Raw genomic sequence first — 20,623 nt, forward strand, 5'->3', positions numbered from 1 at the left:
CACGCAGAGAACTCCGAGAGCTCCTCGCCCGGGTGCGCAGCCTCCTGCGAGAAAGATGGGAAGATGGTGAGAAATCAAGCAGAATTGAGCGTCAAAATAAATGAAAGAAATCACTTACGTATGCTTGTTTGTATCCGGGGAGGCTACGGCTGTCTTGATGGTGAGTTGGACCTTGCCTCATCAGACGCTGTTCCCGCTGCCTCTCGTGCGTGTCAACAAAGTCCTGTGATAACCACTTGTCCACGATTATGGCCCAGCACTCGGGATACGATCAGCACCACCAGGGAATCACCTACAAGTCATCAAGTATTTGACATATCAGAAGATGAAATTGAACCTACTTAATATCAAAAGAAATCATTATGAATGTTATTCGCCTACCTCAAGGTACTGGTCCCGGGTCAGCGTAATCCGTCTTGCTTGAGGCTTGGGGAGGGACTGCCTAAGTACCGACCTATAGTAGTCTATGTGGGCCTGGACGCGCCCATGGTGGTGCATCTCGGTGACGTACTTCCTACAAGCTGCGGCAGCCGCCCGATCCGCCTGGGCCTCAAGTCCTTCTTCGGCCTTGAAATATTTCTGCATACAAAACCGATGTATCCATTCATTATTTCAATAAAAGATTTAACCAATGAATGCGATGTATTAAGCAATGTTGTGCGAGAGAGACTTACCCAAAACTCCGCCAATACTCTCTCCTGCTTGTTGCGGTAAGTGTCATCCGTGACCAGCGCGTACCTGTCCCTGTTGGAGGCCGGCTCCCGCACCACCGGCTCTTCGGATAGTTGCACAATGCCGGGGTACCATTTCCTGCACAATGTCGGCTCCTGCTTGTTTAAGAGGTTTGTCTCCATGAAATGAGAGTTCATAGATTTCCTCAACTCTACCATGATAGTCGAGGCCATCAGTGTCGGGCGTACAAACTCCGCTATTTGTGGTTTTTTGTTTGAGCCGAATCTGCTCGTAACTTGTTGTATGGAAGCGATATCCGTTCATGTCATAGCCGGTAAATGACTTCACCCTAACATCACAGCCGTTTGCAACCTGTTTCAACTCGTTGCTCATGGACGAATCGGTCTAGGCCTGCAAGGTGAATCATGATAGATCGTTATATTAATCAAACGTACGATCACCTTGGACGATCGAACGTACGAGCTAAATTGGACATTACCTTTTGTTTGAACCAAGAAATGAAATCAGGCCTCCCCACTCCTACACCCCGCGAAACAAGGGTGTCTTGTTCATGCGAGGTAGGATCTCTTGATTGATGCTAGAATTCACGAACAAATTCCCTGTCTGAACGAGAATCAATGGGGTTAGATGCAGAATAGTGACGGCATATTGAAATAAGTTCGTTGAGAACTTACTTGATGAACGGCTGCACCTCGATAAGGTTATTCAACACATATAGCATGATACTGCGCCACTCTTCATTTCCCAATAGCTTTGGGGTTGATCCACTTGCGCTGCCGAGTTGGCCTTAGAAAAGGCTCAGGGTCAATTCATTTTCGCCAGTATTGTAACGAGGGGGTGGATTATGATTGCTAGGAAGGTTTGGCTTGTAGTATAGCATTGTGAAGTTTGCCACCTCCTCCCGAAGGCATGCCTCTGCAATGGAAGTCTTAATTCTGGCTTTATTTGTACATTTTTTGCGAAGAGTCTTTAGACATCTCTCGATTGGATAGCACCAACGGGCCTACATGGGTCCCCCCAAACATGCCTCGAACGGGAGGTGCACAATCAGATGTTGCATCGGCAAGAAGAAGCCAGGTGGAAACATCTTCTCTAGCTTACAGAGCAACACAGGTGCCGCTTTTTCTAAGTCCTGAGCGACGGTCCGAGATATCTCCTTGGCACAAAGCTGGCGGAAGAAAAAGCTCAACTCTAGCAGTACTTGCCAGACATGCTCAGGGACATAGCCTCGGACCATCGCCGGAAGAAGCCGCTAAATCCATATGTGGTAGTCATGACTCTTCATCCCGTTGACTCGCAGAGTGCCTAAGTTCACTCCCCTGATAAGATTCGCTGCATATCCATCTGGAAACATTAACATCTGCATCCATTTTAGTACCTCCCTCCTTTGATCAATTTGCAAGACGAAATTGACCTTAGGCCTTTTCCAGTTCTTGTTTCGGCCACTAGGAGGCTGCATCGCTTGATTCGGTCTATCACACAACGTCGCTAGGTCCACTCTAGCCTTAACATTGTCCTTAGACTTGTCAGTGTCCATGAGAGTTCCCCAAAGTGCCTTACCGATATTCTTTTTAGTGTGCATTACATCAATGTTATGTGGCAGAAGAAGGTCATCAAAATAGGGGAGTCTCGTCAAGCCGGATTTATGAGTCCACATATGTTCCTCACCATATCCCACAAAACCACCTTCTTCATTGGGCACGAGAGCATCTATCTAAACACGAACCTTGGCACCAGTCCTCAAGTGCGGTTTAGGGTCTGTCACTTTGAAACCTTTCATAAAGCTCTTGATGTCTTCTCTAAATTCATGGTTTAGAGGGAGGAACTGACGATGCTGGTCGAACGATGAATACTTGCCACCCTTCTTCAACCAAATGAACCTCATGGCTTCCTTGCATACTGGGCATGGGAACTTCCCGTGAACACACCAGGCGACAAATAACCCATACGCCAGGAAGTCATGCAGGGAGTAGTGGTACCAAACGTGCATTTTGAAGCTTGTCTTTGTAGCTCGATCGTATGTCCATACCCCCTTCTTCCAAGCGTGGATCAATTCATCAATCACAGGCTCCATGAACACACCCATATTACTCCCCGGGTGTCCAGGAATTATCAACGACAAGAATACGTTATGCTGTTGAAAGGAGATGTCGGGAGGGAGATTGAGGGGGATAACAAAAATGGGCCAGCATGTGTATGGGGCAGCCATCATTCCATAAGGATTGAACCCATCTATTGCCAGCGTGACACGTACATTACGGGCCTCAGCTGCTTTGTCACGATGTTTTTCATTGAAATACGTCCATGCTTCAGCATCAGACGGATGTACCATCTTCCCAGGATTGTACCGTTTGCCATCTTTGTGCCATGTCATCTGTTTCGCAGATTCCTCAGTCATGAATAGCCATTGGATCCTCGGTAGGAAAGGAAGGTGACGTAGCACTCTCGCGGGGATCGGAAGCTGCTTCTTCTGACCATCACCAGAGTCTACCTCCAGGTTCCTGGAGGATTCACACTTCAAACAGTAATTTGCATCCTTGTGTTCTTTCCTAAATAGGACGCACCCCTTCGGACAAATATGTATCTTGTCATACGGCATCTTAAGCATACGAAGGAGTTTCTCTGCCTCGTACAAGTTCGTCGGCAAAGTGTGCTTCTCCGGTAGCATGGTGCCAAACACGGCCAACATCTTATCGAAGCCTTCTCGACTTAGGTTTAACTCAGCCTTCAACCCCATTACACGTCCAATCGCATCTAGCTGAGAAATCATTGTATGCTCGCGAAGGAGTTTCTATGCCGAGTCCAACATTTTGTAGAAGTCCTTTGCGGATTCCTCCATCTCCTCCTTCTCACGTCGTTCAGCGAAGTGAGCTTGGTGGGCGTCATCTAGCATGTCTGCTACCCCGGCATCATCATCAAAAGCCTCGAGGCGTGGTCTCACCACCTCCGCTCTTATACGATCTGCTTCACCATGGTAGATCCACTGCTGGTAGCCAGACGTATAACCATTAAACACAAGATGTCTACCCATGGTCTTCTCGTCTACTTTTCTCCTGTTGTCACATTTGCTGCAGGGACACCAAACTAGAGAATGTCCTCCTGCTCCTGGGCCAAATGCATGTTTCAAGAAACCATCTGTCCCCTTCACCCATTCATAGTCGTAGTCACTCCTGCTTCTCCAGCCCGTGTACATCCACTGACGATCCTCCATCCTTTAACATTTACAGCATAGAGTATTGTGATCATCAATTGCATCTACGCGGTGTTCCTACTGTCTAATAGGTGAGGATAGGTCCTAATCCCACCCGCGGATGCGTAGATGAGGTCAGTTTCCATGCTCCGCTCCTCTCCAAGACAGAATTTCTGCAGCACCTCCCCGCTGTTCTCCCGATACACGTCCTGCAAGGGAGTGTGTATCCGAAGAACAACAGGGAGGTGTTGCTAAAACTCCTTCTCGGACTGGAGCGGACCATGGAAACTAACCCATCTACGCATCCACGGGCTGTCCAAAAAACGTGGACAATCCGAAACAGATATGGTCGCAGATACGCAAAGACCCGCATACCTATGACCGTATCTCTTTCAGACGGGAGACACCTAACTGGGTTACGCGCGGGCTACGACAGACATGCGCAAAAAGAGGTTATTTATACCTAGGGTGTCAGTGAAGTAAGGCTAGCAGGGCAGTGGCGAATCGACGTAGTGGCGAGGCGACGCAGTGCAGGCAGAACCGCGACGTCGACGAAGACGATCGGGGTCCTTCGGGTCCCCTCCGACGTACTCTTCTCCTGCATAAAAAGACAATAGGTTATTTTTGTTCAAAATTTCAGCAGCACCTCCCCTGCACGGGGAGGTTTCCAAAACCTGCAAAAAAACGACACGATGGCCGACATTCACAACGGCACGAAGGCCGACAACCACAACGGCACGAAGGCCCTCATATCAACTTACGGCACGAAGGCCCACACAACCACATACGGCACGAAGGCCGACAATGAGAGTTTTACCTAGGGTTGCGGTGGAGTCGGGCATCGCGGTGCGGGGGTCACTTTCTTCCCCGGCGAGGTCGAGCGGCGTTGGAGTACTCCTCTCCCCCTTTTCCCTTTCTTCTCTCCTTTTCCCCTTCTTCTCCTTCTCTTCCCCTTCCTCCTTCTCCTCTTCTTCTCCTTTTCTTCCCCTTCCTCCTTCTCCTCTTCTCCTTCTCTTCTTCCTCCAACTTCACCCTCTGCCTCCTCCCCTCCAACAGCAGCCGGCGACGGGGGCGGCCTGGGGGCTGGGGTCGGGGCGGGAAGGCCGGCGAGGGGGAGCCACCGAAGGACCAGCCGGGGCGGTCGACCTCCCCTTGCTCGATGGAGACGGGGAACAGAGGCAGGGCGCGACCTCGGCCGCCACTGGGCGTGGTGGGGCGGCGGGGCGCGCTGGGCGGCCGAGCGCGGGGCGGTGGAGCGCGCGGGGTGGCCGGGCGCGCGGCAGCGGGCGCGCGGCAGCAGTGGTGGAGGCACAGGGCGACCAGGGTGCACGCGCGGCGGTGGGGCGCGCGGGGCTGAGATGTCTGGGTTTCAGGCATCCGACGTCGCAACTCGCTCGAAACCTTCTCAATTTTTTACCACAGCCTACACATGTGATAACATGACATCTTGCCAAGTTTCGTGATTTTCGGACTTCGTATGGATTTTATATAATTTTAAAACACTTTTTCGACAAGTCGGTCATCATGTTACGCGAACAAGATGCGCGAAATTTGATACGAGTTCGTGGATAGGGACTCAACATGCACCAATTAACATGAATAACATTTTTCGAAACACTACATTGCAATATTCCATGCACCTGTAGTTCAAATTTGATATATTCGAAAAAAATCAAAGAATCGAAATAAATTAAGGAAATATACAAAACAAAATCAAAATTGGCCTAAATTTTAAAATTGAGTTCAAAACAATGTATTGTAGCACCACAAAAAAACTGGGCTAAAAAACCAAAAAAAATTGCCGAGGGCTCTTTGCCGAGGGTCTGGCCCGTAGCCCTCGGCAAAGAATTTTAAAAATAAAAAATAAAAAATCTTTGCCGAGGGCCTATCCTAGCCCTCGGCAAAGGGCTTCTTTGCCGAGGGCCTAGCCTCGGGCAAGGCGATTTATAAAAAAAAATTTGGCCGAAAAACTGGTTTTAAAAAAATCTTTGCCGAGGGCCTGGTCTAGGGCCCTCGGCAAAGACTTAAAAAAATTGCCGAAAAAGCTGGTTTCACAGAAAAAAAAAAAACCTTTGCCGTGGGCCTAACGGGTGGCCCTCGGCAAAGCTTGACGGGAAATGGCCGCCGTGACCCAACGGGCCTAATTTGCCGAGGGCATCTTTGCCGAGGGCCGCGGCCCTCGGCAAAGATTTGATTTGCCGTGGGCCTGTCTTTGCCGAGGGCCGTACCCTCGGCAAAGGCCTCTTTGCCGAGGGCCGTTCTTTGCCAAGAGCTCCTGTGGCTGGCCCTCGGCAAAGAGTGTCTTTACCGAGTGCCCGATATTTGGCCCTCGGCAAAGCACGCGTTTCCAGTAGTGTTTGTCACTGTCTTATGTTAATGACCGCTTAAACAATGCTGTATGTTTCTGTTCATAATGTGAACTGCGTATCTCTGGTTTTATCTGCCAATGCCAAGTTATCAGGGGTGGAAATGGATCTAATATGAATGGAATCGAATTAATTTGGATGCCCATCTTTTACCACATTTTATTCTGGATTTGAATTTGGATACGAATACCCTTTAGATGTGAATACAAAATGGATGGCCCCAATTTGGATGTACGTTTAGATATTTACTCAATTCAACCTGAATGAATATCCTAAATTCAACCAGAGGACCAATATAATTCAAGTGAAAGTTCATAAACAGAAAAAAAATAATTGAGTACGCTCCCTATAATTTCTGCTGGTTGAAGTAAACTGAAATAATCGGCCTGTTCGCTGTTGGTTTCTGGGCTGGTTTGGGCTGGCTGGTGCTGGTTTATTGTGAGAGGAAAACATTATTGACTGGCTTATATAATTTTAAAACACTTTTCCGCCAAGTCGGTCGTCATGTTACGCGAACAAGATGCGCGAAATTTGATGCGAGTTCGTGGATAGGGACTCAACATGCACCAATTAACATGAATAACATTTTTCGAAACACTATATTGCAATATTCCATGCACCTGTAATTCAAATTTGACATATTCGAAAAAAATCAAAGAATCGAAATAAATTAAGGAAATATACAAAACAAAATCAAAATTGGCCTAAATTTTAAAATTGAGTTCAAAACAATGTATTGTAGCACCACAAAAAAACTGGGCTAAAAAAACCAAAAAAAATTGCCGAGGGCCTGGCCCGTGGCCCTCGGCAAAGAATTTTAAAAATAAAAAATAAAAAATCTTTGCCGAGGGCCTATCCTGGCCCTCGGCAAAGGGCTTCTTTGCCGAGGGCCTAGCCTCGGCAAAGGCGATTTATAAAAAAAAATTTGGCCGAAAAACTGGTTTTAAAAAAATCTTTGCCGAGGGCCTGGTCTAGGGCCCTCGACAAAGACTTAAAAAAATTGCCGAAAGAGCTGGTTTCACAGAAAAAAAAAACTTTTGCCTGGCCCTCGGCAAAGCTTGACGGGAAATGGCCGCCGTGACCCAACGGGACTAATTTGCCGAGGGCATCTTTGCCGTGGGCCTGTCTTTGCCGATGGCCGTTCTTTGCCGAGAGCTCCTGTGGCTGGCCCTCGGCAAAGAGTGTCTTTGCCGAGTGCCCGAGATTTGGCCCTCGGCAAAGCACGCGTTTCCAGTAGTGTTTGTCACTGTCTTCTGTTAATGACCGCTTAAACAATGTTGTATGTTTGTGTTCATAATGTGAACTGCGTATCTCTGGTTTTATCTGCCAATGCCAAGTTATCAGGGGTGGAAATGGATCTAATATGAATGGAATCGAATTAATTTGGATGCCCATCTTTTACCACATTTTATTCTGGATTTGAATTTGGATACGAATACCCTTTAGATGTGAATACAAAATGGATGGCCCCAATTTGGATGTACGTTTAGATATTTACTCAATTCAACCTGAATGAATATCCTAAATTCAACCAGAGGACCAATATAATTCAAGTGAAAGTTCATAAACAGAAAAAAAAAAAATTGAGTACGCTCCCTATAATTTCTGCTGATTGAAGTAATAAGGGATCATGGAGTGTCATTGAAGTGAAATAGTAAATTGACGATGACATGAACTAAAATCAAAGTACACTCCTAATCTCCAGTGACAAATATCTAAAACCAGGGTTGTCTAAACCCACCATTAGATATTGTGATCATGAATTAACCGATTTTTTGATATTCAACAGTATAATGCAGACGCTCACAACGCATGCACACTCACCCCTAAAAACGTACGCACACAAACCCTACCCTATGAGCATCATTAACCCCTAAGAACGCACGCACAAACCCTACCCTACGAGTACCATTAACCCCCTCGCACCTCTTCCGCACAGCACCCCCGTGCCCCGGGTACATACGACAGCAGGTTGGGTGGACTGGTCTTTTGTTACTTAGCAAGACCGATCGAGCGATCAACGCTCGGACCAGAAGCGGATTGCTCGAACTGCTAAGGGATAGATCCGCCCAAGCTGATGACCCCTTGTACGAACAGGGACACCGCGACATGCTGCAGTGTTGATTCTACTATTTGCCTGATGATGTGTGGGCAGCAACAGAAGAACAAATTCAGAATGATCAAAGAAACCATCACTGTTTTACAAACCACAGTAACCTCACAAGTGACAATTCTGTCTCACGTATCTACTACTGTTAGAGAAAGCTGTACAAAAAGTTGCTTCATGTTGGTGTTGGAAGTGGCAAACACATGTTACATATTTGGTGTTGGTGATGATCAGGATCCCAATTTGTAAGCCTTGCTAATGCTTAGGTTGAAGAAAATTAAGTCTTGTCATTGCCGTGGTTTTTGGAGCTTCTGCAGGAAGGCCTTCGATCTTATATCCGCCTAAAGAATAAAAAGAAAGGCCTATCTTATTAGCAACTCAAAAAAAAATCATGCATATATCAAGGCCTGCTTCTTCAGAAGTGCAATCCTACTCCTACCTGCCTTGTAGGCTCAGGAACACGGTATTTACAACAGGACTTCACTATCACCGTGGCTGAATCAAGTGAAATGCGATGCCCAACTGAGATGTAGATTGGTTTTGATGAACCAGGGCAGGAGCGCAGCGCCTGGCACAAATGAACTATTCAGTTCCACGAGCTTAGCTAGGCAGAAAAGATATTAGGTCTGATGTGGAGTCTCTTACCATGCCCCATTTTGTCCCAGACTGTCCAGTCAACAAAATCAGTTCCTTGTTGCAGTTCTCTTTTGATTCAAGCAGTCTTCTGACTTCTGATTGGTTAAGGCCATCTACATGATGTAGCTATGCAGTTGAAACATTGAGATCAGTCTCCTCTGAAAGAAGGGGAACACTGAGAAATTGAATTTGGTGACAACTGCAATGCATTGAGAATAACTCAACAGCTGGATATCTACAGTTGTACTTGTGAGTTGAAACTGCAGTAAAGTAACCTACATTTTTTCCAACTCCAATAGTAGGAATGTCTGCAAGGATGCCGAGGTGACAAGCTAAACCAAAACCTGCTGAATGCAGAAGTTTGAGGGTGACCCAATGAACTATATTAAAAAAATAAAGTCATGAAGAATATAAAGAACATATTACATTGATTTTACATGATTAAGCTTTGTGGGTTATTTATATGCATATCAGACAAGATGAACCATATCACCAAGTCTTCTTGCTGAGGGTTCACACAGCTATGAGGGCATTCTTTTCTCAAAATAGCATAAAAATAGAAAATGCACCATTTTCAATGGGTACTAAATACGAGTACTAATACTAATAGCTAACGCACAATTGAGAAAGATTGTCTATTTCACCAAATCTTTTCAATGAGGATTCACATATTAAGGCAGTTTGCTCTCAAAATAGGAAATGGGGTCACATAGAAGATGTGATTAGACTGAATAACATGAATAATCTTCCTAAAATGAACTAAGATTTCCTATAAAAAACGAACTAAGGTTCTTATGAAATCCAACAACATGTTGCACACATCATAGATTATTTTAGGATCTTAAAATCTAAGTTTACATGTACGAAATGCCAACACTGTCAACTAAAGCATTAAAGTAGCTATACACAACAAGCTAGCTACTTGAAACCACTACTGTGAAAATGAGACTGCCAGTATCAGCAAACGGTTAATGTGTTTTACCTCGCGGATGGAGTAATCCATTTCCATCAACCATGAGTAACTGGAAGGGCAGAATGCAAACATTAGAAAAGGCATGGGCAAATACAGTTATAAGATATATTAAATCAGAAGATGCTATAATATCCTATGGTGATTATGCAAGACATCTCATAAACTAAAATGATTCATAGTCATGAAATGTAATCACTTGAACAGTATAATTCTTCAAATGCATAGCCTCGGTAGTCAGTAATTATATTTACATGATAATAAAGAAGTATATGCCTTGTTTCCTATGGCCCCTTATGCAACCTGAACATTTTAGAAAGTGTGGCATAACTTCCAATTGAAGTATACAGGAAATTTTCTTCCACTAAATTTCTTGTTGCAGAAACCGAAATAATTTTACCTGAGGGTAGAAATGAGGTGCATTAATCTTCACCTTTTCCAAGAGTCCAAGAAGAATTGGAGCCTGCAACGATTGATAGCCTTGTTTACTAGTTCAAAATACATGGTACATTTTAACAGTAACATGAAAGTAGATATCATACATTTTTTATCAGTGACCACAAAAGAAAGAAGTTTTGAAAGACATGCAACTATCTCAAGATCTATGAAATTTGGATTGATCATACTAGAATCCCTTGGCTCTAGACTCTAGAGGCAAGAATAACGAACAGCTAGCAACAGGGCATGTCATACTTCTTGCAGCAGATAACAACTCATTGGTTGAAAGGTGCAAAAAAAAAAAAAAAGGTTGAAAACAATTACATGCCCAAAAATGCATAATACCTCTCTGAATGCAAGAAAACCAGGAATATATGGCACTTGCAGTTGAACAATATTGAACTCTTCATGGACAACTTCTAAAGTATCGGCATTAAGGACTACCACTGCGGCGCATGCTGTGGATGGGTCTTCCTTTGAGAAGCTAATGTCAGTCCCACCAATATACTTCAGTTTGCACCTTTCATGGTCATCTGAACCTGAGCCCACCGAAGGTAAACTCCAGGCAAATTCATCTTCAAGAATAAGTTTACTCTTGAGCATGTCTTGTGTTCTGTATGGCCAAACCACCAGGAAGATATATGAGTCAACTCCTGGCAGACTGAAGAGATGATTACAAACAGGTGGTGCAAGGGGACGAAGGCATACTTGATCCATTCTTGTTTCTGCAGCACCAAGTCATAGTCATCTCCTTCTTGGTACCCTTGGGCATCATCCATTCCTATTGTACTCCTCACAAGACAGCTAATTCTTGCATGGTGGTTCTGAACCCTCCAGAGAAGATGACAAACCCTGACAAATCTAGCTGTCAACAAAATGTAGAATTGGGCGATTCAGCAATAGGTCCCATAAGGTTGCAGATTGATGTTCAAAATAATGAGTAGCTGATCAATTTTCACACCTAGGGCTACTATCAAAGTATGTGAACCACTAGCACCTTGTCAAGTACCACCCACACTAGGTATAATACTGATAGATAACAAACCTAGCTCATAAATGCATGAGCTGCACTACTTCAGCCGTACTTTTCAGCGAATCAATAGTGTTTTCCTCTCACAGCATTTCAACATAGGCCAAATTTCAGCGAAACGAACAGGGCCTTAGATGATATCTCAATTCCATGTTTAAATCCACAGCATACTTGATGAAAACATGAAAGTGGTAAAAAAATTACCTAGCTAATGAAGGTTTGGTTTGCCCTCGCCTCTCATACTTCATCAAAAATAGCATTTTAATGTCTTGGTACTCTTCATTCTGCAATTCTACAAAAATTAACAAAGACACATAATTATTCATGGGAATTGGCAAAAGGCAAGTGACATGAGGATTTCTCGATTGGGGAATTTAATAAAGATTAGGATTTGGGAATTTACCTTCTGTTGCTGCCTCGCTGGAGGCTGAAGTTGGGTCTGGCTTGCTGCCGACTTGTCCTGGCCGCGTGCCAGCTGCCGGCCGGAGGCCGCGGCGACCACCCTGCTGATGTGTGCGCGTGCTGACCAGCAGCCAGTGGCCGGCGCCCCGGCTGCCCGCCTACAATCTGACGACCAGCAGTAGCGCGGCCGCGGGCGGAGGGACAACGGCCTGCTCCGATTAGATGCTTCGCCGCCGGATGCCCTTCCGCCTTCCTTGACCGATGCAACGGCGACTAGGGAGCCGGGAGACCAAAGGAGAACGACTAGAGAGGTGGCGGTCCCGACGTGCCGACGTGGTAGCCCGTAGCCAGGTGACCAGGCAAGCAAGCCCAAGCGCTATTTGAGATGGATTATTTATTATAAACTGGTTTAGTGTGAGGGAAAGACACTGTTTCTGGCTCATTGCCTTCGGCCCTTTGCTTCAGTGGGCTGTCAGTTGGGGCCTGGGACACCAAGGGCCATAACATATTGGGCCAGAAAACTAACAGCGCGTTTGGATAGCAGCATAGGTTCGTTCTGGAGTCCTCCGAATCTCCGATCCAAAAAAAAAAAACGAGCCTAGGTCTGTTTGGATTGCAGAACGAGGCCAACTGGTCCGGATCTGTTAACTAGCGTGGTGGTTCTTTTTGGAGGAACGGACTCGTTCCGCGTAAAATCGTCGACGGACTCATGCGGAGCCGGGTGGATCCGGACGTACTGGTCCATCGAACCAAACACGCCGTAAAGGAGTACTCAGTTACTCACTTCGTCGCGTGTTTGGTAGCGAACAACGTTTCAGATTAAACGCCACGTTTTAGAAAGAATTTCTTAAAACCGATTCTTATTTTTTTACTAGTTCAGAGAAAATCCAATTTCTTCGGATTCTAGTTCTAGTTTTGAGAATCCAGTGAAATAGCCAATTGATTTCATAAGTGATTCCAATTCATGGGAGAATTAATGTTACTCGAAATGTTTGTAAAATTTGGATCCCTACCAAATGGCCCCAAAATAGAGAGATATATAGAGGCAGAGATACATTGGTATAAGAGAAATGTGCGGTAAAAATTGAGAATGACAATTAATTTGAGACAATATAAAATAAAAGGCTAGAAGGACAAATATTATGAGAGAGATGGAGTACGAGCCACGACAGTTGCCCTGGCCCTAGATCTATACCCGCTCCTGCCTCTAGGGTCTTGAAGAGACGCAAGCTCTGGATGCATGGTGTCTATTGAGATCGCATCAACTTTATAGATTTTGGTCGATGGATGAAATCTCCCTTGGCTTATAGTCTAATAATCTCACAATTTCATAGCTACTACATCATTAGATTATAAATAAGTAAAATATTTGCGATCAAGTGTGCTATATGATTACGGTAACGCTGATTATAGGTCGTCCGTCTGGACGAACGGACCCGTATAAGTTGCCCGCTCGTTTTGCGCCTCGCCCGCGTCGCCTGCTCGCTCAGCGCGCTGCGCGCCTCTGCTCCAGGATCGACCCTGCCCTCGGTCGCGCCGCGTGCCCCCGCCCGGACTCACACCTCCCTTCGTAGCCGCATTGCATCCACCTACCCCTGCTGAGGTCCGTGCCGCCAACGAGCTCCACACCGGCGACCTCCGTGCCATCGAGCTTCACATCAACGGGCCTCCATTCGTCCAAGCAGCAATCTTGAAAGCGTATGTTGCAATAATATGTTTCAAGTGTTTTGGATGTTTCAGAGGTATGTTGCAAGTGTTATATATCGATGCTGCAAAAGTAGATTGGGATGTTGCACATGTTATAATGGCTATACACGTATGCTTCAAGTGTATGTTCAAAATGTTTTATCTGTTCGAGACGAATGTTGCAGGTGTTTTATATGTATGTTGCAAAAGTAGATCTGGATGTTACATATACATGCATGTTGCAAGCATATGTTTCAAATGTTTTCAGGTGTTTCATACGTATGCTTGCAAGTGTTTCATCTGGATGTTGCATATGTTTGCAATGGTTTTCAAATGTTTTTCAAACGTTTTTACGAGTGTTTCAGACGTTTGTTTTAAGTGTTTTATTTGTCTTCTTTTGTAAGTTACAACTAGTGCATCTGGATATTTCAAAAGTAGATCGGGTGTTGCACATGAGATGCGCGTGGGAAGCGGCCGACGGCGCGAACAGCGGCCCTGTTCGGCTTACCCTATATTCAGCTTGTTCGGCTTCTTTTTTCAGCCGGAACATTGTTTTTCTCTCACAACAATTCAGTCGGAACCGTGTTTTCCAGCCAGTTTCAGCCAAGTTTCAGACCAGCGAACGGGGCCAACGTTCGGGGCGGTGGGCGACATTCGGGGCAGCGTGGGCTGCACTCCCTCACGAGTCCGACGCGCTATGCGTTCGTTTGCTACCTCTGTGTGGCAGCATTCGGATGCTAGTGCACCGAACGCAAGTCCGATATTATCATTGGCATGTTCGTTGGTTGGTTTTTGGGCTGATAGGCCCGGCTGATGCTGGTTTATTGTGAGAGAAAAAATACTGTTGACTGACTGAAAGCTCTGACTGAAATCAACGAGCGAACAGGTCGCATGTAGCCACTTGCAATAGCTTTTAAACTAACTATTAGTTTGAACAGATTTTCTGATTCATGACACGGCAGCATAGAATGACATAAAAAATCAATACTCCTGTGTTTTGAGATAGACAGATGTGCTACTTCACCAAGCATGTCTCGCTACCCATATACAAAAACTATATTTTTGTACAGACTCGTGTCTGGCAATCTATATAGCTCTCTTAACACAGGGGCAGCAATCACACAAGAAAATAACTCCTCAGTGCCCGGGCAGCTACGACTACGATCGTGTATTCGTGTCCACAAAGCTCCGCATGGATCACTCTGAATCTTGACCTTGTGCATTCAGAGTTTCCAGAGACCTCAGCCGGAGGCTCGGCCGACGTACTCGACGTCGAAGAGGAGCGTGGAGTTTGGCGGGATGACGCAGGAGGTGGGCTCCCACCCTCTGCACCCGGCCCCCTTCTCGCCGTAGGCCAGCGCCGGCGGCAGCTTCAGCGTCCGCTTACCCCCTGAAGAAACGTATCCGCGAATGTAACCGAATTCAGCAATATGTTCGATTCAGCAAAAGCCAAAAGGTAAGTCGCTGCTGGGTTCAGTGCTGACGCACCAGCAAGCATTGGCGGGATCCCTTCGCCGCCAACGATACCCTGATCCCATCCTTTGATCACCTGAAGCAAAAACGGAAGAAATACTCCCAACATGACACTGTGACACTGTGATCATCTGCAGAGTTAGTTCAGGCTAATCCTGAAGGTGAGGAATTCAGTTCTGACGAAGTAGCGTGAGTGCGTGACAAGATAGTATACGCAGGACCGGCAGGGGCATCGGATTTAGTTGCCGCGGTACCTCTCCGACGCCGACGCGGAAGGTGAGCGGCTTCCCGCGCTTGTAGCTGCTGTCGAACACCGTGCCGTCCTCCAGCCTCCCCGTGTAATGCGCCTGCATGCACCGAGCGATGCAGGTGAGCAGGCACTTTGATCGACCACATCAAGGACGACGAACGGTGCTGACCCTGATGAGCTGTCCCTCCTGGGCGGCGGCGCCGGTGCCGACGACGCGGTCGCAGAAGGCGAGCCCGGACGGCGCCACCTCCAGCGGGCACTCCCCACCGTCCGCGGCTCCCGCCGCCGCGGGGAGCACGAAGCGGGAGAGGACGGCGGTCGACAGCACGGCGACCGCGGCCTCGCGCCGCCGGAGGACGAGGCCGGCGGCGGCGGCGTCCTGCTGGCAAGGCGGCGCGGGAGAGGAGGAGCTGGGGTGCCTCGCGGCGCCTGGCTTCGGGAGGCTGAGGAGGAGGAGGCGGGACAGCGGCGACGTGGACGTGGACGCGGCCGGAGCCATGGCTGCCTGCTGGCGGCTGGCGCGGAGGGCAGGTTGCCGTTGCCGTTGGTCCAATGGATAAGGCAAGGCGGGCGGGTCGCCGCTTCTGATTTCTGAATCGTGGGGGACTGGGTGGTTTCAGCGTGAGTTCGTGACGGCAATAGTTTGGGCCGCCACAGGGAGAGAAAAGCCCAGGCCCGTCGCGTCAGTTGAGTAAGGCCCAGGTGGGACAACCGAACAGCAGTGTAAGACAAGCCCATTAGCCCCAAGCAAATCCTGGCCCACCAACGTTGGTGGACTAGTAGAAAGTTACGTTACGTGACGAAACCTCCGCCATAACACCGTGGCACGTGCGGCAGGATGAAAACCGCCGGGTTCGGCGCACCGGACTCGGCGGCCGGCGGCTGGCACTGGCAGTGCGCTCCAAAAATCTCGGGCACTATTGCGACGGCTCGCGTGGGCGGGGGAGTAAAACTGGGTAGGTTCCGGTCGGTCTCACTCTCACGCGGCCCGGCCGCACTCTCCGCTCGCAGCCCGCATGTGCGCTGCCGTTGCACGCCTGCCGGGCCGAGCGGACCGGCGACGACGAGGACGGCCACGTTTCCTCAGGTCCGCCCGGGGGCAAAGGCAAAAACACGCCAATCGCTCCTGTGATCGCGGTGTGGAACACATGGACGCGTCACGGCATCGGTTATTCTGTTGACAGCACAGGTGGAGTCGTAGGGGGGGACAGTTAGGCCCAGCACGAGCACGAGCACGAGCACGAGCAGGAGATTAAAAATAAAAATCTTCGGCGAAGTCAGGACTCATCAAAGTCTGAGAAAATGACTTGCTGGATTTTTTTTCATCTGCTTATGAGTGGAGCAAATTACCGTGTTCCATTTCCACACGCCATATGCCAGGCACAGGCGGCTGAAAATTGCGAACTTGTTCCAGTAAACGGGTGTTTGGATTGGGGATTGAGACGTGATATCCTGGGTTCGACCCAGATGATATGCTGTTTGGTTTGCGGGTTGAGTAAAACTGAGTCAACCCAGTAGACCAGTAGAGAATATGCTCCTAGACGCGGATCTGCCTCATCCCTCCAAATCGAGCGGACCGCGCCGACCCAGTTCGCTCGCTCGCGTTTACAGGAGACCGTCATGGCGGTGGCTGGGAACGGGGCCATGCTGGGCGAGGCGAGCACAGACGGCGGCCGGCAGAGCTGCAGGCGCGCGTGCAGCGGATGCGGCCCGCGAGGAAGGCGAGAGGCGAGGCCGCGGCGACCTGTGCGGCTGGAGCGACAGCGGCACGCGAGAGGCGTGGCCGCGGCGACCTCGTGCGGCTGGAGCCCTCGCCCGGCCATCTCCGCTCACGTACGCCGCCACCGCCGCGCGAGGTGAAGACCGGCCGACCTCGAGCAATATCGACCCCAGAGCGAAAATCTGAGTAGCCGGCGATGCGGCGGGAGCAGCAGCCCCTCGCAGCGTGAGTGCTCCAGCAGCAGCAGCGTGCAATCAGCAGCGGCGGCATGGAGCAGGAAGCAGGACCTGTGTGCTTGGGCACGTGGGAGCTTCGATTTTTGGGGAGCAGCTGCGGCGTCACCTCTCACAGGACGAATAATTGAGGATGGGAAGGAAGAAGAAAGGTGCAGAGAATGACATTCGGGTCCCGCATGGCAGAGAGACAATCTCATCCAACCAAATCCTTAAACCAAACAAAAAAAATTTTAGTACGGATCCAATCCTCAAACCAAAAAAAATTAGTACGAACCTAATTCTTAAACCAAAAAAAAAAAAAAAAATGAGTTCGTCCTATCCCAGAAAATAGAATCGGGTTCAACCCATCCCTTCTCATCACCAAACCAAACACACGAGCCTCTCGCCGCTTTAGGTGGCCTGCAGCACTCCCCGCAGCTTGCCAAAGCTACTATGCTGCTACAGTGTGAGTCACCGTGCTCCACTCCATCCGATGGAAGTCAGACGCTTCCATCGCCGACCAGCCCTGTTCCATAACACCATATGAGTCATGTCCGTTTCTCTTATAATCTGTCTTTTTCAGCTTAGTTTTTTAACCGAAACCGTGTTTTTCTCTTACACAAGATCAGCCAGAACAGTGTTTGGACTGGTTGAAGCAAGCGGTCAGCTACGCAATTACGCCAGGTCAAAAGCCGAGCGTTTAAGCACAATCAGTGGAGCGTGACTCGAGCCGAACGAACACCCCCTTATCCACTGTCCAGTGCCAAAAAGTCTAGCGGTGCGGGGTAGACCAACAACGGCCCCCCCACCCAGTGCTCGGTGCCCGTGCTCGTGCTCGGCGGCGTTTGACCGGCCCTCCGTCGTCCCTGTCCGACGCTAACAGCCAATTAATCCCTCCGTCCATCGTGGCCGGCCGGCTCCGCCGGCCTGTTTCTTTCTCCCTGTGGTCTGTGGCGCCGCCGGCCTGTTTCTTTCTCCCTGTGGTCTGTGGCCCGTTGATCCATCTCGTGCTAGGAATAGGATCCGCCGTCGCGTCTGAGCGATGGCACCTGGTGGTGACAGATAGCTTTGTCGCCTCGTACGGTGCTGTGGGATACTGCCTGTATACGTGTGCGTCGAGCTGGCGGCGTCTTTATTAGCAATAATCGGGTGGCCTTCCCACCTGACCTGATTTTTGCCAAAATTGAATGCCATAATAACACATGACAGACACGCACGCCGGCACGCTCGTTAGTTGTGCTACCTACGACCGACGGCGACGCAGAGGGATCTGCCGACTGCCGCACCGCACGTTCCGGAGGCGGCCGGCCGTGCTGGCCTGAGCTGAGGAGCGCGGCGCGGAACCCGGAGAAGTCGGTCATCACGATGATCATGAATTATAAGCTGGAACAGTTAATAGTAAATAATTCATGATCGTTTATGGTCTGTCGAACGGGTGGTCCTTGCATTAACAAGTCGCGGAGTGGGAGATTCAAGTTCGGTTGGGCTCCGGTTGACGACGAGCCATGGATGGAGTGAGCGTGCGTGAATCGCGGACTCGCAGCTGCTTTGCCAGCTTCAGCGTCGCCGAAGGGAATTCGGTCCAGCTGCTCCCGGCTTTTCCCCAGCCGATAAAGGTGTTTTGAGTACGAGATCGGACGACAGTCACGAGTCACGACACCATGCGCACGCACTCTGCAGGTGGCGCACCTGCACTTGCGTCCAGGTAGTGGTGCAGTTCGCGCGTACTAGCACAGAGATTGACCGCCTCCTAATCCATCTTGCCCCCATCACACTGCAGTGCAATGCAGCGTCACAGCGCAGGGGCCAGGGGCAATCGCACAGTTTTCAGACGATTGGTGTCGTCGCGTTCCCCTGCGCTGCGCACGTTGGCAGCTTAAAAACAAAAAAAAAAGGTGTTAAAGCACCACCAGTCCACCACTGCAAGTGCGGGGAGTGGCGTCGATCCACCTGCAGTTTTGCGTCTGCGATGCGAGTGCTTGCGCGCCGGGTTTTGCGACGCCCATCCCATCTCTTTCAGCGCTTTCTTGGTGAGAAACTAGTGCCGATCGACCGCTAACATCACTCTACTACAGTACTACTCCGTCATGGAGTCGTGTTTCTTTTCTTCACAAACACGACTGCTCCTATCATGTTCATTTTTTTTTGACGAGGATCCTATTATGTTCGTTGTTCAATGTCATGTAACGAATACTTCTCAGTAAGTTTTTTACTGGCAGCAAAACTGCGGTTCCATACGTATTTTGGCCGGAATGGTTCCAACCACGTAAAATACGTGCGGTCAGATTTCGTTGCGAGCTCGTGGACAGCAATTTGAACTTGGGAACCAGGGCACCGAGGGTGCAGTAAATGAGGTGTTTCAATGGCGGATGAAAAAGTGAAGTGAATGGATCCACGAGTTTACGATGGTGTTCTGCCGCGGCAACTGGCAACCGGCAACTGGCAACGGGTACTAGACGTCTAGACGAGATGATTCTTGTGCACTGATCGTATCCAATGTGGATACGGATTGATGCGTCCCTGGCCGCCCCCGTACCCCGTCCTCGTGCGTGTGTCTGTCCAAAACGTGTTGTTGGCCGTGGATGAGGACGATGAGTGAATGCCGGCCATTCCGTTCCATGTGCTTTGGAGTGTGGGATTTGAACTTCCCCCAAGAGTGTCAGCAGCAGCCCATACATAACTGTTCCTCTTCACTTGGCCACTTGGCCCTAGCAGTGTGGGAGGAGAGAGCGGTTCCTGGTGGCACAGTCGCTGTGATGTGGGCCCCGTAGATTTTTCTCAGCGTTATGGCCATTAGTAGTAGCATCTTTTTCTGGTCATTTTAAATTACATAGGTCTTGTTCGCTTATCTTATAATCCGTACTTTTCAGCTTGTTTTTTCAGCCAGAATAATGTTTTCTCTCTCACAACAAATCAGTCGGAACAGTGTTTTGGCTTGTTTTTTCAGCGAAGCGAACAGGGCCATAATGGCATATACAGATTAACATATTAGCATCTTTTTAGGACTAAATTGTATTTCATGTCAAGTGTAAGCCATCCACGTATTCCTACTTTCAGATTGAATTCTCAGTAATGGTACAGTCCTGGAGCTGTTAATGAGTGCCGATGTGGCATTACTCCTTACTACCATCTTTTTGGGAGAAAGCTAAGATCGTATCAGTCATAATACAGTGTTTTTCTCTCACAACAAAATAATATCAACTGACTTATAAGCCGCTGACATAATAAACCTGAATCCCTTAACGGCATTGATGTCAAACTGTACTTCATTCCATATCAAAATAATTGCCTGAGTAAGCATATGAATATCTATATGTTAGTATTGCTCTCAGTAGTCATCCCCCTCATCACAAATATGGTCAACGATGAGTGAATGGGCAGATCGATCAGGGAGAAGGTGGCAGAATGGATCTCGGATCAAGGAACGGATGGTGTAAGATGTTGGCT

At 48.4% G+C, this 20,623-nt stretch overlaps 2 protein-coding genes across 6 annotated transcripts; both read right to left on the reverse strand.

The window, feature by feature from the left end:
- Window positions 1–8,426: 8,426 nt before the first annotated feature.
- LOC136521348 (uncharacterized) lies at window positions 8,427–12,177 on the reverse strand. Of its 5 annotated transcripts, none has more exons than XM_066515075.1 (10): window positions 11,834–12,177; window positions 11,635–11,722; window positions 11,109–11,261; window positions 10,746–11,013; window positions 10,363–10,425; window positions 9,975–10,014; window positions 9,272–9,336; window positions 9,002–9,118; window positions 8,796–8,924; window positions 8,427–8,697 (listed from the first exon to the last, which is right to left on the reverse strand). In XM_066515075.1, the coding sequence occupies exons 2-10, from the start codon at window positions 11,688–11,690 to the stop codon at window positions 8,644–8,646; spliced, it is 945 nt and encodes a 314-aa protein (XP_066371172.1). In that variant the 5' UTR covers window positions 11,691–11,722; window positions 11,834–12,177; the 3' UTR covers window positions 8,427–8,643. The 5 variants fall into 5 exon arrangements, with proteins under 5 accessions (XP_066371172.1, XP_066371176.1, XP_066371171.1 ...); XM_066515079.1 differs by having other exon boundaries at window positions 8,796–8,878; window positions 9,272–9,339; XM_066515074.1 differs by having other exon boundaries at window positions 9,272–9,339.
- A 2,360-nt stretch (window positions 12,178–14,537) lies between these two features.
- On the reverse strand, window positions 14,538–15,816 carry LOC136522802 (peptidyl-prolyl cis-trans isomerase FKBP13, chloroplastic-like). The gene is made up of 4 exons (XM_066516605.1): window positions 15,411–15,816; window positions 15,246–15,338; window positions 15,007–15,067; window positions 14,538–14,908 (listed from the first exon to the last, which is right to left on the reverse strand). Exons 1-4 carry the CDS (start codon window positions 15,738–15,740, stop codon window positions 14,760–14,762), a joined length of 633 nt encoding a protein of 210 aa, XP_066372702.1. The 5' UTR covers window positions 15,741–15,816; the 3' UTR covers window positions 14,538–14,759.
- Window positions 15,817–20,623: the final 4,807 nt, after the last annotated feature.

The sequence above is a fragment of the Miscanthus floridulus genome, chromosome 18 (assembly GCF_019320115.1).
Source record: "Miscanthus floridulus cultivar M001 chromosome 18, ASM1932011v1, whole genome shotgun sequence".
Taxonomy (NCBI): Eukaryota; Viridiplantae; Streptophyta; class Magnoliopsida; order Poales; family Poaceae; genus Miscanthus; species Miscanthus floridulus.

Coding starts and splice junctions, on each gene's coding strand:
- LOC136521348 (XM_066515074.1), bottom strand. CDS start 11,690: ATGCTATTTTTGATGAAGTATGAGAGGCGAGGGCAAACCAAACCTTCA. Junction 11,262..11,634: donor ACCAAACCTTCATTAGCTAG/GTAATTTTTTTA, acceptor GTTGACAGCTAG/ATTTGTCAGGGTTTGTCATC. Junction 9,340..9,974: donor TGGATTACTCCATCCGCGAG/GTAAAACACATT, acceptor TTCTGCATTCAG/CAGGTTTTGGTTTAGCTTGT.
- LOC136522802 (XM_066516605.1), bottom strand. CDS start 15,740: ATGGCTCCGGCCGCGTCCACGTCCACGTCGCCGCTGTCCCGCCTCCTC. Junction 15,339..15,410: donor AGGAGGGACAGCTCATCAGG/GTCAGCACCGTT, acceptor CGGTGCATGCAG/GCGCATTACACGGGGAGGCT. Junction 15,068..15,245: donor TCCGCGTCGGCGTCGGAGAG/GTACCGCGGCAA, acceptor TTTTTGCTTCAG/GTGATCAAAGGATGGGATCA.